The sequence below is a fragment of the Ixodes scapularis genome, unplaced genomic scaffold (assembly GCF_016920785.2).
Source record: "Ixodes scapularis isolate PalLabHiFi unplaced genomic scaffold, ASM1692078v2 ptg000178l_1__unscaffolded, whole genome shotgun sequence".
NCBI classification, from domain to species: domain Eukaryota; kingdom Metazoa; phylum Arthropoda; class Arachnida; order Ixodida; family Ixodidae; genus Ixodes; species Ixodes scapularis.
Genome location: NW_024609927.1, coordinates 489120 through 502258, shown reverse-complemented (window position 1 = coordinate 502258; position 13139 = coordinate 489120). Strand labels below are relative to the sequence as shown.

At 43.9% G+C, this 13139-nt stretch overlaps 1 protein-coding gene across 1 annotated transcript in view; it reads right to left on the bottom strand.

Moving 5' to 3' along the window:
• Positions 1-697: 697 nt before the first annotated feature.
• LOC120842849 (cardioacceleratory peptide receptor-like) overlaps positions 698-13139 on the bottom strand; it is a 34675-nt gene continuing 22233 nt past the window's right edge. Inside the window, exons 2-4 of the mRNA XM_040214034.3 lie at positions 9999-10232; positions 6174-6470; positions 698-1093 (exon numbers count right to left, since the gene is read on the bottom strand). Coding sequence (XP_040069968.1) covers positions 698-1093; positions 6174-6470; positions 9999-10232 — 927 coding nt within the window. The remainder of the gene's footprint in view (positions 1094-6173; positions 6471-9998; positions 10233-13139) is intronic.

The window sequence follows — 13139 nt, the reverse complement described above, 5'->3', positions numbered from 1 at the left end:
GTTTTTGTCCCGTTATTTTACGCACAGCAGCGGAAACGCCACGAGAACCATGAAACGAAACGGAGGCGTGCCGGTATGTTTGAGGTTTGCCCACTTCCGATGACTTAATATTCCTGAACAGCTGACATTAAAATTGAACCGATTCAGAGAGATATCTTCGCTTCCCACAAATAAAACATATTTTAATTACTCTTGCTCTCTCGAACCGGACCCGGATGGCAAATATGGGGCACACTGATTGAGCGAAGCGCCCTGAAACACAAAAAGGAAATGTTGCCTATTTCAGGCATGCAGGATTCCAACGACCTGGGTTCAATAGGCAGCATAATATATTAAAAAGGTCGCAGTTCCTCTGGCTTCCATTGAAATAGAGTTGTTTGTCTCTTACCACCCAAGTTTTCCAAACACACCGAATGTAAACACTGGGCCTAATCATCGATCACACATCCACCTATTATTACCAAAGCCCGCCTAGGCCTTAGATCAAAGGTCAGTTTGAACCCATTCACGGAGGGGCCGTCACTCAAACCAACGCAGGTTATGTTAAAGATCCGGCTTGTTGAATGTAATGAGCATAATTCACGACACAAAAACAGTTGGCACAAGTCTTGAAATTCATCCCGACAGCAGTGCACGTGATTGTGACGATACCGGTTGATAAGGCACCATCCCAATGGCGTCCTTGTGAGCTATAGTTTCAGACCACAGCAATGTCCCCGTTGGTGATCGACTTTCCCGCGCCAATAGAGCCTATAGTCTTCAAGGGCTGTCCGGGAAAGCAGTCGCCCGAGGACGCTTCGAGAGCATACGTTGACGTGGTGAAGGCGTTGCCTCCCTTGCGCATCGTGGACTCGCGCTCAGGCCCAAGGTCGCTGCGTCTTCTGCACGCTCGAATGACGTCCCGCAGTCCGCGACGAATGTGGGCGTTGAAGAGGCCGTAGAAGACCGGGTTGACGGCGCTATTGAGCAGGGCGAGCGTCTCGGCGAACACGATAACCACCCGGGGGACCTTGACGCAGTAGTGACTGTGAATGCGGACATTGTGGACGGCGAAGTACGGGATCCAGCAGACCACGAAGCTGGCGATGCAGACCTGTTGGGGGGAGATATGATAAGAACGTGTTGGCAACCACACGTAATACCTTTGTTCCGCAGTCATACAGTTTATGCATCACAGAAAGGACACGGTGTTAGCTGCAGACATGCAACATGACTATCTGCGAAAAAAAAACAACTAAGGCATGTTGTAAGCATGTCTGCTTCGTACATTTGTATGATTCAAACATGTCTCCAGACAGTTTCTGTATGACCAAGCTGACAGGACCATCATACAAGGCAGAAAAATGTCTCAGGCAGTGTCTGCATACTGTGTTTTTTATGATATATGAGTAGAGTGCCCCCGGCTTTAGTGAGTTTATACGTATATTAGAAGGCTATTAGCAAATGAGGAGATCGCGGAATTGTTTATTCAGAATCGCACTGGGATTATTTCAAACACATGGTCAAGGACGTGGAACCCCGTCGCCAAAACTTCAGTGCACGTAAACCCACAAGTCGTGGGCACAAATGGGTTAAGTTTCCTAGAATTTCGGGTGAGTGCTTCTTTTGTGCAGCAGTATGCACATGCGTCTTCTTAATTTGTGTGTATGAGAAACCAGCTGTGGGTAACTGTTGCTTTAGTTATTGATGAGTTGTTTTAGGCTAGAACAACTAAATCAGACCATATGGTTGTTCTGTAAACTGTTGTCCTCTGCGCTGGCAGTCGTGCGGAGAAAGTACTTTACACGGTCAACGCTCAAACCCGTGTCTCCCAGTACACTATATGTTTATATATATATACGTATAGTACAACACTTGAGGAAGTAAAATAACTTTAACACTAGTCCCAGAAGCGAAACTACGCGAGTGACAAAAAATAAAGACCTTTTAATTTTCCGCAGCCTGTCTTATGGCTGAACGCGATAACTTATAGCATGAACATGTTATTCAAGTTCACCACACATAAATATGCCGAGAGAGGTCCTACTTTTGAAACAGAGCCCGCCTTCATTTTGAATTGTTTTGCTGTTTTATTTGAAACACCGATAAATATTTCACGTCTAGTAATCGTATAGTGCTCGGCTCAGTGATTGCCTCGACGTAAATGAGTTTGGTAAGCTATTGATAGATATAAGCACATTGATGACTGTGATGAATAGCCATCTTTGCTTCTTTGCCCCTCGCCGCAATAGCAAGTTTGGCAGGGGTACATGATCTAAAAGGAGCATCTTTCAACTTTCCTTCTTGCGCATTGAAATTTACCGCATCCCTTATTTTCATTCAATGTTTTCTTGATTTTATTGGGGCTGTCTCTGGGGGCTTTACTTAGTTGGATTATTATTTGCAGTCAAATTTAACAAGTAGACGAGCAAGGTTTGGAATGCTACTTCTGAAATAATAAAAAAAACATCCCTATTTAGTTTATTGTAAAATAGTATGAGGAGCTTGTTTCAATTAAAGGTTTCTACAAAGAAGAAGAAGAAGAAGAGGAAGAAGAAGAAAATAAAAAAAGAAGAAGGAGAAGGAAAAGGAGAAGAAGAAGAAGAAGAAGAAGAAGAAGACTTTGGAGCGAGCAAGTCCATAAGTCTGAAAATGTAGGTCTCGGTTTGCCGAATCTCATGTTTCATAATACTCCGGAAACTAAAAATAAAAGGCGCTCCGGGGAGACGTATGCATGTTTATCAGAACACGAGGCATCGCGCATGTGCAATGAATATTAATCATGCTGGTTTTCTAGTTCAAGAAGTGATTCGGAAATTTGAAAGCATCACATGACTGTGCAGGCGTCGGGTTTCTGTGCGATGCACGCATGTCGTGCCGTGAAGCCGAACGCGAACGGCGCAGAGACGGAGCGCATTCATGTTGTTCATAAAGCGCGAGACACATGCGCGCAAAATCCATCCAATCTGACGTCCGATCCGGCAGTACGACTGCCTGATTCGAAAAATTTGGTCGCTGCAGACGTCGGATCGGCGATCCGGCGTGCGTCCAACGTGCCGGATAGTTTCGCGCGGCAGACGGGCTGTCGGAAGCGTTCAGCGAATGACAGCACAGCTAGCGCGAACGTCATGATGGCGTACTGGGTCTGGCGGAACGAATAAGAATACGTTGCGGGCGACGAGAAGCCGGACGCCGTGGATCCCGCGGATCCATTCGAAAAAAGATGGCACCGGCAAAGAATGCACAAGCTAGCAAGAACGAGCTCCTAACTTCGCTTGTGCGAGCTAAACCGTCAATCTGGGACCAGAGATCTATGAACGCGGACCTAAGCTGGAGCGCTTGAATCTCCTGGGCGGAGCCGAACGGATCGTCGTGTCGTCTGCAAGGTCGGAAGCGTGTGTCTCAAACTGTCGCGTGCGGCAATTCGGAGCGGTGTTCGGACTGTCGGATCGGACGTCGGATCGGACGATTCTGCCGTCCATGTGTCTCGCGCTTACTGCGGAAGGTACGGCATCACTAGATGGATGAAAATCTGAACAACCAGAAACTCCTTTCCAATTTACAGAAGAATGCAACGTAATATTTCCCGCTACTATATGAAATTAGAAAACCTAGATTTTCCTACTTGAGCCTGTTGTATGCTGTCGCGAACACATTATTCGTGAAGGCTCGATTCTCTAAAAAAAGGTTTTAATAAATATCACAACGTTGAAATCCATCTCTTTTTAGAGAAGAAAGCCAATGAACAACCTCCATGGAGTCGCGACCACTGCAGATTATTTATATCGCTTAATGCAACTATTCTTTGTTTCACCTTAAGTCCAGACGGTGCCGACGCTACCTGCTGAAGAAACCAATCAGACAGCGTCAAAAGTGCACCATCATGGTGTTAGCCAAGTGTCTCTACGTATTTTATTATAGTTGAACAAACAATAAGCATGGTCAAAGTCCTAGCGACTTGCGTTTATGACGCTGCTAGATTTTTACCATTATTTCGAAACGTGGCTGTGTCATAGGATGTCACGTGATAAAGGTGCAGCGATTAACTACGACCCCACTAAGAATGTAGAGTAATCTTATCTCGTTACCGGCCTGGAGGTCTTACTTGAACATTAGACAGAATTACGAAACAGGATAAGCTGGGAAAAGCCAACCTATCAAACTTCTTTAATCGACAAAGCAGAAAAAAAAGGAACGTGAGAATCTATACTTTGTTTCATCTTGCATCGAGCGCAGCCGACACTGCGAACCGATGGGATTGGTCAAACAGCTTCAAATGCACAAAGTCAGTGCGTGCGTTTGTGATCTATCCATTACGTGTTATATTGTCCGCTAAACCAGTCAAGCGCAGAGAATGCGCGGTGACTTGCACCTTTAGTATGTTTGTTCGTGTTTGTATGCGCTCCACGCTTGGACTGCATTCGAACTGACAATAAACTGAAGTGAATTAAGTGAATAGCCGTATATTTCTGGTTTGGTTTATCGTCAGATAATCCTTTCAAAAATAGTCCAAGCAGGCGCCCGCCTAGAGCAGCGCCTCATTATATCTAGGTTCTACATTTCATTACAAACTTTTTTTTTACGATATACCCCACGTGCAAAAAGATCACGCGAAGCTCCAACTATTAAAATGAACCCCGGAATTTATGTTCTTTCGCTATACAATCCGAGTAAGCGCGAAATGACACAATTTACAAGTTTGCTCGTCTCATACTTGGTACAAAGTCCCTTGTTCTTGAAGGAGTATATAACTTAAGTGGGCGCACATCCAGCGAGAAGGATTCAGCTTGAGAACGTTTCATTCTTTGTTTGGTGTCCGCGCACATTAAGGTGCGTAACAATGCAGCTGTTTCTGTGTCGACACTGGGATGAACCGCGCGTTTAACACGAAGTGCTCTCGTCAACTTGTCCAGTTGTATCCCAATTCATACGGCCAGCACAAAGGTACCTTTAATGGGCACTCTGCAGATCTAACTCAGTGCCGATACGCGCGCCTCTCACGGCGGCGTCGCGCGTACTCATCGGGAAGCGATCTCGGCATTCGCAGCTTAACTGCAGTGGTACACCGATTGGTTTTGCAAGGTTGACATGGGCCTGCCTGCCTGGGCTACCACGTTGGCGGAAGCGCGGGAGCAGCGTGAGTGGCGGCGGAGCACTTTCCCTACGCTGACTCAAAAGTGACCGCGCGCGGCTGCTGTTCGCTGGGCGATCGGTATCGGATCCTAGCAGACGCAGGGTGCCCAACTAGGTCCTTTGCCATCGGAAAATCAGCACGCACTGTTGGGTCGCGAGCAGATGCCACGACCCAGCATGCGAATTGATTTGCCGCCGACAATAAAGGCCACTGAGATAAATATACATTTGTGATCGTGTGAATAAAGTATAAGGTTGTCCCCTCCGCAAACGGGTTGGGTACTGCACCATGACGAAGCCCACAAATTAGAAATTTGCGTAGGCTTGGCTCACGTGCGAACCCCCTGCTCACTCTCAAACACTTCTTTCTGCAGCAACGAAACGTAAGGAAATAGGCAAAAAGGCATCCCAGTCTTTTGATATTGCAGTATTGCTAAGAGGCCGTAAAGTAGTGTTTGTGTTGCTCTTAGCATTTTGATAGTTCCCCGGCTTACCGTCTGGCCAGTGGTAATCGCCTGTGCAGAACTTTCGATAATTGGGACGACCAGAAGATTGCCTTCTACTTTCGTGTTGAGCCAAGACAAACTGAGAAGGCCAGGCCAGTGAATGACGTCATTTTAGAGGACATCGAAGCTACTACAAGTGGTTAACATTCTGAATCTCGACAAGAATATGGCACGAAGCGCCAGACGCCTCTATCTTGGCACCGCAGAGCTCCGGCATTGGCCTCTATGTGGCACGCCGTCAACGCGTCCTTGAGGCGAAATAGGCGGTATTACCGAGATCCACTGGTGATTACTTCAGAAGAGCAAAGGTGAAAGCCTCAACTTCTACGTGGCATTCACTTATCTAACCCCACCTATAGACTGGTCTGTACTCCATTCAGCCTTATGATGTGACACATTAGTGTTTAAGAGCCTATGTTAGCCAATCCAGTGCCCCACACGCATAGCACGGCCTCATGCTTTGCGCGTTGCTTTGTTTGACAGGAAGGTCCCGTGACACAACCTGAGCTATGCATGGGTTCTGGTGGCTTGTAATGTCTGTCACACACGTCTTACCGTCAGTTTGAGCGTCTTGGCTCGCGCACGCGACAGCACAGACTCTGCTCGGGTACAGCGTCGCAGCGTCGTTGCCCCGTTGCCACTGTCCTTAGCCGGCGTCACCGCGATGGCGTCGGATGCCGCCCACACGGCCTTTAGCAGGCTCAGGTAGAAGGCGGAGATGAGCAGGCCCGGCACGACCAGGATGTAGATTGTGAGCCAGCTGAAGTAGAGCTGCCGCTGCCAGTGGTGCGTGTAGCCCACGCTCAGGCATTCCAGGTGGGGCCGACCGGACGCCGTCACGCCAGTCTGAACCTGGGAACCATCGCCGTACTGGACGTCATTTCAGGGTCATGCGTGTGTTTGCTTTGCTCTCGTGAATGTTTTGTGAAATAAGTTATATGATAATCAACTAATCAGGTGGTCCTCAGAGCAGCTTTGGAAACGCGAAACATTAAATGCCGCACAACGTGCACTTCCATACCCACACTATTCATTGCTTGGAAGTTCACAATATGCCTGTTTTAAACTTGACATCTCGATGGCGTCTTTTGCGCAAGTCAGTGTGAAGTATTTTCGCATCTACCAAAAAAAAAAAAGCACATTTTTCCTCTACTGAACTTTCTGGTAAGGAGGCCGATGCGAAGGACGTGTATGCCTGGGAATTCTCTCTGGATTACTATAGCACGGTATCCCGGTAAGGATGCAGATGTGAATGACGTGTATACCTCGGGGATGTCTCTGCATTACTATGGCACACACCATATACCAGAGTAGATGTTTGCACCTCTACGTTCCCCACAGCACACGAGGTACAGTCAAAACACGTACAATAAACCGCAGAGTAGAAATAAAAAGACTGCTTGGTGCCACTCTGTTGAAAGTAGGAAATCATTCACAGTGTGCTCTGCACTAAATGAAACGTGAAATTAGTTTTGTTTGTTTAATGAACATGTGCATGTAGTTGTTTATCACAGCTTGGGAGAGCTCTACCGCGGGTTCCAAGAAGTGATCACATTTTAATAGCGATATGAGCTCTGACTGTAGCTCGAGGAACTTTTTTCAAACCTTATTGGGCCATGTGGGTTATTGAAGATTATAAACCACCCTTCAAGATTAACACACACCTTATGTGCTTTGCTTCATTTGTTCATGACCAACTACGAGGAATCGGTGATAACATCAGGAGTTCTCTCAACTGATATAAGCAATCATCATCCCATTTATTTGTGCTTGCAAATGAACGCTCCCAGAAAAACCGCATTTACTCTTTCCCGGGTGTTAAAGTTTAGTCTATCACTCCTGATAAGTTCGGGAAGAAATTGAAAGTACATTTTGACAAAAATTTTGTCAACAAATTCAGTTAATTCCTCATAAATTTATTTTTAGATGCATTTATTGTTATCCATACGAAACGTTTCACCTTTTGTAAACCTGAAAGCCTAAAAAAAATCACGTAGGTCTTGGATCACACCTAGACTATTGTCAAGGATATGGAATAAGAATAATGTATATCAACCACTTTTACAAACGAGAGAAGTGAGTAAGCCTTTAAAAAGTACCGAAGTAAGCTAACCAGTCATCTAAGGACAGCTAAGCGTGACTACTACAACAGGTTTTTTGATCCATTAGAAACTAAAAAAACAAATGCTATGTGGAAGAGAATACGGTCATTTCTAAACCATAAGCCACCCAAAGCATGCCTCATGAAATCAGCGTCAACTACGCTAAAGTAATGGAGGTCACCATGGCAAATGCGTTTATTCTTTTTTTTGTGTAAATGTTGGGTCATCTACTTGTGTGCCATCTTCCTTTATAAATAAAGCTTTAGAGTTCATGCCGTTGTCGCGTACAAATGAAAATTTTTTTTAACATGATTGTGAACCTGAGACTAGGGCAGAAAACAGCAATTTTTTTGTTCCCCACTGGTAAGTCGGAAGTGTGCTCAACTATCATGAATCTTAAAAATATTAAAATCATTGACACCTAAAACATGCAAATAAGACCTATAAATTACGTTATTGACATACGTACACAATATTTAACATATATATCTAACCTTGCATTTGAAACTGGCGTTTTTTCACTTGAGAATGCAGGTGTCAAAAGTTAGTATCCTACACAAAGGCGGGGATACGCTTTAGATGAGCAACTATAGGCAAACTTCAATTATTCTTGCCTTTTCCAAGCCACCCAAAAAACTTTTTCTTCAAAGGCTTCTACCGTATCTTGATAAACAATCTTTTTTTCTAATTCACAATTTGGATTTTGCTAACCATCGCTCTACTGAAATAGCGTTATTGAAACAAAAAAGACTAATTGTAAAGGCATTCGACGACAAAAATAGAACTTTAGACGTTCTTCTTGATTACTCAAAGGTATTCGGTTCCATATATCATAGCATTTTATTGAAAAACTTGCTCTTTTTTTTGTTGGGGGGGGGGGGGGGGGGGAATAGGAGGCATAGCGCTTGATATTTTCAAATCCTTCTTACGAAATAGAAATCAGTACGTGTCCTTTTCAAAATCTCATTCAGATAGGCTAGCCATATCATCGGGAGTTCCTCAGGGCAGCATTTTAGGCCCATTGTTATTTATTCTGTACATTACCGACATCGTAAACGTGGCTCAAAACAGTGGTGTGAAACTGATCATTTACGCGGATGATACGAGTCTTTTTTCTTTCCGTGACTATGTTACTACTTCTATTGTCACAATTCAAGAATCGCTAAAGAAGATTACAGCCTCGACACCCAACAACAAATTAACGCTAAACAGTAAAAAGACGAAAGCCATTCTTTTTAGAACTTGAAATTAAAAGGATAAATGTTCCACTTTACCTTTGAATAAACAAATGGAATTCGTAAATTAATTTAAAATACAGGGTGTATTCTTTTCAAATTATATGAGCTGGAATGCTCATAGATTATGTTCAATCAATATTATCTAAAAGCGTTGGGCTAATAACAAAATTTAAAAATAAACTTCCGCCTCATATCAAATGAACTGTTTAGAATTCGTTAGTTTGTTTAAATTTGAAATACTGCAACCTTATTTGGGGCACCACGACCATAACAAACTTTACAAAGTTGCGCCTTTTACACAAAAGGGCAATGCGTGCAATTTCTCGTGTTCCGTTCCTTCATCCTACAGCATCATTGTTTAAAGCCCTAAACGTAAAAACAAGTCAACAAATTTATGCGTTCAAACTTTTAACAACGTATAGTAGGGCTCTTTAGTATTACAATGTTCAATTCACTGAATTAGCTACCCAGAAACATCGCGTCATCATGCGCGACCTACGACATAATTAGCCCTGAATAATTCGTCCATCGCGCGCTAATTGCATTGATCTGACGCTTCATTTCAATTTGTTCACCATGCTAAATAGTTTGTCTAGAAAGCGCTTCAGTTTAAAAACCCTCTCAAATAAAGAGTTATCAAGTTTGATTATGTCTCGGTGACTTTTGAATACTGTTGTTTTTGTTGCGTAATTCTGGTGTGTTATGTGTTATCTAATACGCTATATTTTCGTGTTCAAACGTCTGGTGCCTTTAGATATTTTCTGTGCTTAAATTATTCATTACATTTAATACTCGCATATTAGTATAACATCATTATACTATATGTATTTTTAAAATTTTTTTCTTGCTGTCACGAACTTCGCGGGGCCCGGTACCTTCGTCAAGCTGCTACTCTGCAAATTCTTGTTTAGGTCCCCTGTTGTCATGTAAGATGATGTGACAAAAAATAAATTAGATTTAATTTGATTTTTTTTTGTTATCGCTTCTTTTGGTTGATCAGTGGAAGTGACTGTCGGTGAGACGCAACCTCAGCTGCAGACCTGAACAAAGATGAAGAGCTGCGGAGTGGCAAAGAGGAATGCCGTGGCCCAGGAGGCGGCGACCATGCAGCGGGCGCGCCTAAGGCCCGACCTGGACTCGAGGGGCTTGCAGATGGCCATGTACCGGTCGTAGCTCATCGAGGTCAGGATGAACGTGGTCGAGGCCAGGGTCACGATCTGCAGGTACACGATGACCTTGCAGGCCACACCACCCAGCACCCAGCTGCCGAAGACCTGAGTGTTTCGTTATATAGGTAACAACTTAAACGTAAGGTCGGTTAGACATCGTTACTTCTGTCGCTTACTGTTTCTTTTTTTTGTGCTACTTTTTTGTGTTTTTTGATGGGGAATGATTTCAAACTGCACCATTTTGATACAGCTGAGAATGACGAACGCAAAGGGTCAGAGCTGACGTAGCGCCTTTGCCTTCCAGTTATAAAACATTTTTAAGGTACCTATTGACCTTAGTTGCCTTTCGTTATTGGGGAAAGCCTGCTCATAAAAACTAAGAACGTTTGATATCATTCTCGTGCAAACTGAAACAACAAGGGAAGAGAAGGAAGAGGGCAGAAGAACCTTATGCCAAATGATTAAAATATGGTTCATTAAGGTTTTGAACCTTGATGACATTCATGCTGCGAGGGGGTGGTTTCGATCAACTTTTATAGCCGTTCCTTTTGTTCGTTTTTGTCTTCCAGTTAGGTCCTGCAGCAAGTTCGCGTATCCTTGTTTGTTCTGATACATACTGGACAAAGTAGAGACATAACACGGTCGGACACTGAGGTTCGACGCTCATGTCGCACTAGCAATAAGGTTGCATGCCCGCCCTTGTTACCGTCATCACATCGACTTGCATTCCAAGTCGAGAAGAAACCCCGCGAGAGAGCCCCTGTCGAAGTGAAGGTGTCTTCTGAAAGGGAAAGCCGTACCTGTGGCATTTCTACTCAACAATCAAGAGCGCAGGGAACGTCGAGGAGGAACGTGCGTAGCGTTTCTGATTGGGGAGGCTTTTCAAGAGTATTCGGGCCTATTGGGAATCAGGCTTCGAATGTCATCCTCACAAAGGTTTTCCCAGTTTTGTATTGTCGTACTTTTTTTCAGCCTCTCGGAAATCTGACCGGACAGGTAAGACACACCAACACCAAGTAAAAGGACTACTCCGAAATTCTTCTTCTGTAATGGCATGCCCGCAGACAATAGCTGACAGCGACGACCTAGGGGTCGTTGTAGTTGGCACTATATATACAGGAAGTTCCAGAGAAAAACGAACCGTGCTTTTTGGTCGAGTAAATGAACTATGCATCGCAGAAAACTCAAACTCCGTGAGAATGTGAAGCTAGCGGTTGGGATGAAACGCGAAAAAAAACGAGACGATGACGGTGCATGGATACAAAGATAATTCACAAGAAACAAATGTCTCTATGAGCCGACGTCCACCGAAGCATAATATCGTCAAAACAAGGAATGATATTGTGAACGCTCGTGGGATTCATATCATTCAATAACCATTGTAAACAAGAAACAAAATGTTGTTTTCTTTTTTTCTGACAAGTTTGTTTAAATCAGACTTGTGCCTCTCACAAATACTCTACTCAAGATACTGTATTTCAAATACTCTTGAGGTTTCTTGGTATCTTGCAAATAATTTTGATCTAGAGTATTTGATACTCTATTTTAATTACATTTCTGAGTATCTTGTACTTATTATCTGAAATACATTTTTCACATTCCGCCGTTTTCTGACTTTTTCGGTATGAAGTGTCGTGGGCGTGGCACGAGTAAACGTGAACGTGAAGCTAGCAACCAAATCCTGTTGCTAGCTCCAATTAGCTGCGGTGACTTTGATTGAGCTCGTGAAAAATACATCGTTCTTTGCTTATTGTGATTCATATTTCAGCCCAAAGTTCCTACAATGAAGGTTTTCTCCACGCTTTCCCAAAGGCGCCTTTTGTTTCTTAGAGATTCCCCCAAAAAATCCTCAAATAAAAGTTGTGATTTTACGGAAGTAAAGATTGCCACACTGAGGCGCAACGCAGACCGGGAAACGACCTATGACAACAATGAAGACTTGAGTGTCAAAAAAATAACAAATAAAAAAAAACGACATGCTGACAAAAAAAAATGTTTTTGCTTTTTGTGCATTTAACCCTGATACGGCAAAACGTTAAGGTTTTCTACCATTTCGTCGTTTACACTGAGACTGGCGTTTTTTTTTTTTTGAAGAGCAGAAGTAACAGAAAAAACAGACAGGTCTCAAACTCAGCTACACGTTTATTTCAACAACTTCCTCTTATATGGTTCGTTTTCGTCGTCTACAACCAATCACAAACGACTTGTCCTTTGCACCGTGACTTTACAGGTTCCAAAATATCACAAAAGAAGCGGACATTCCCAACGTTTCCAAGTGAAAAGGTTCTAGCAGAACTAGACTTGACTTCCACCAGCTAGCCTGTACTTTGACTCTTTTCTCGTTAAAGGTTTTCTGTTGTTTATTTTCTTTTTGTGGTCAATCCGTCACCCATTGATCTCGCGAACACTATCTGTAAGCGACCATTGGTAACCAGAGAACAGGACAGGAAACGGACAACGAGCCGGATGGCCTCTCAAAATGCCAACAAAGCGTTCCCAAACGTTGAGTGCCTTTCTGAACAACAGCTACTTGAAGAAGGTGGGACCACTGCCGTGGCTATTATGTGGGTTATCTTTGCTATCTATTCACTCATTTCCGTATCCCAAGTTCGCTTATAATTGTAGTTAAACGATCCGTCTAACGTGCGCCGCAGGACATTATATTCAGTGATGTCACTATTGGCGAGGAGCTCTTCCCCGTTTGTTGCCCCCACACCTCGGTGTATAGCTAACACAAGGTCTCTGCACATGCCCACAGGCCTTGTGGCCATGTTCGTGTCATCTTCTTTAGTAGAGCGCGGGGCACAGTGTAATATAAGAATACTAACAATTAGTGAAGTGTCTGTAAGAGCCGGATCTCTCCCGAAAGTAGTCCTAAGAGGATGCGAGCTTGACCCACTTGGGTTTTTGTGCTGAGCTGGGCACGTTGCATTGTTCATGCAGGCCGGGGTGGTAACAAAAGTCCCTCTTCCCACTTACCGGAGAACACGATCTCCGAATCCAGCTGACGCC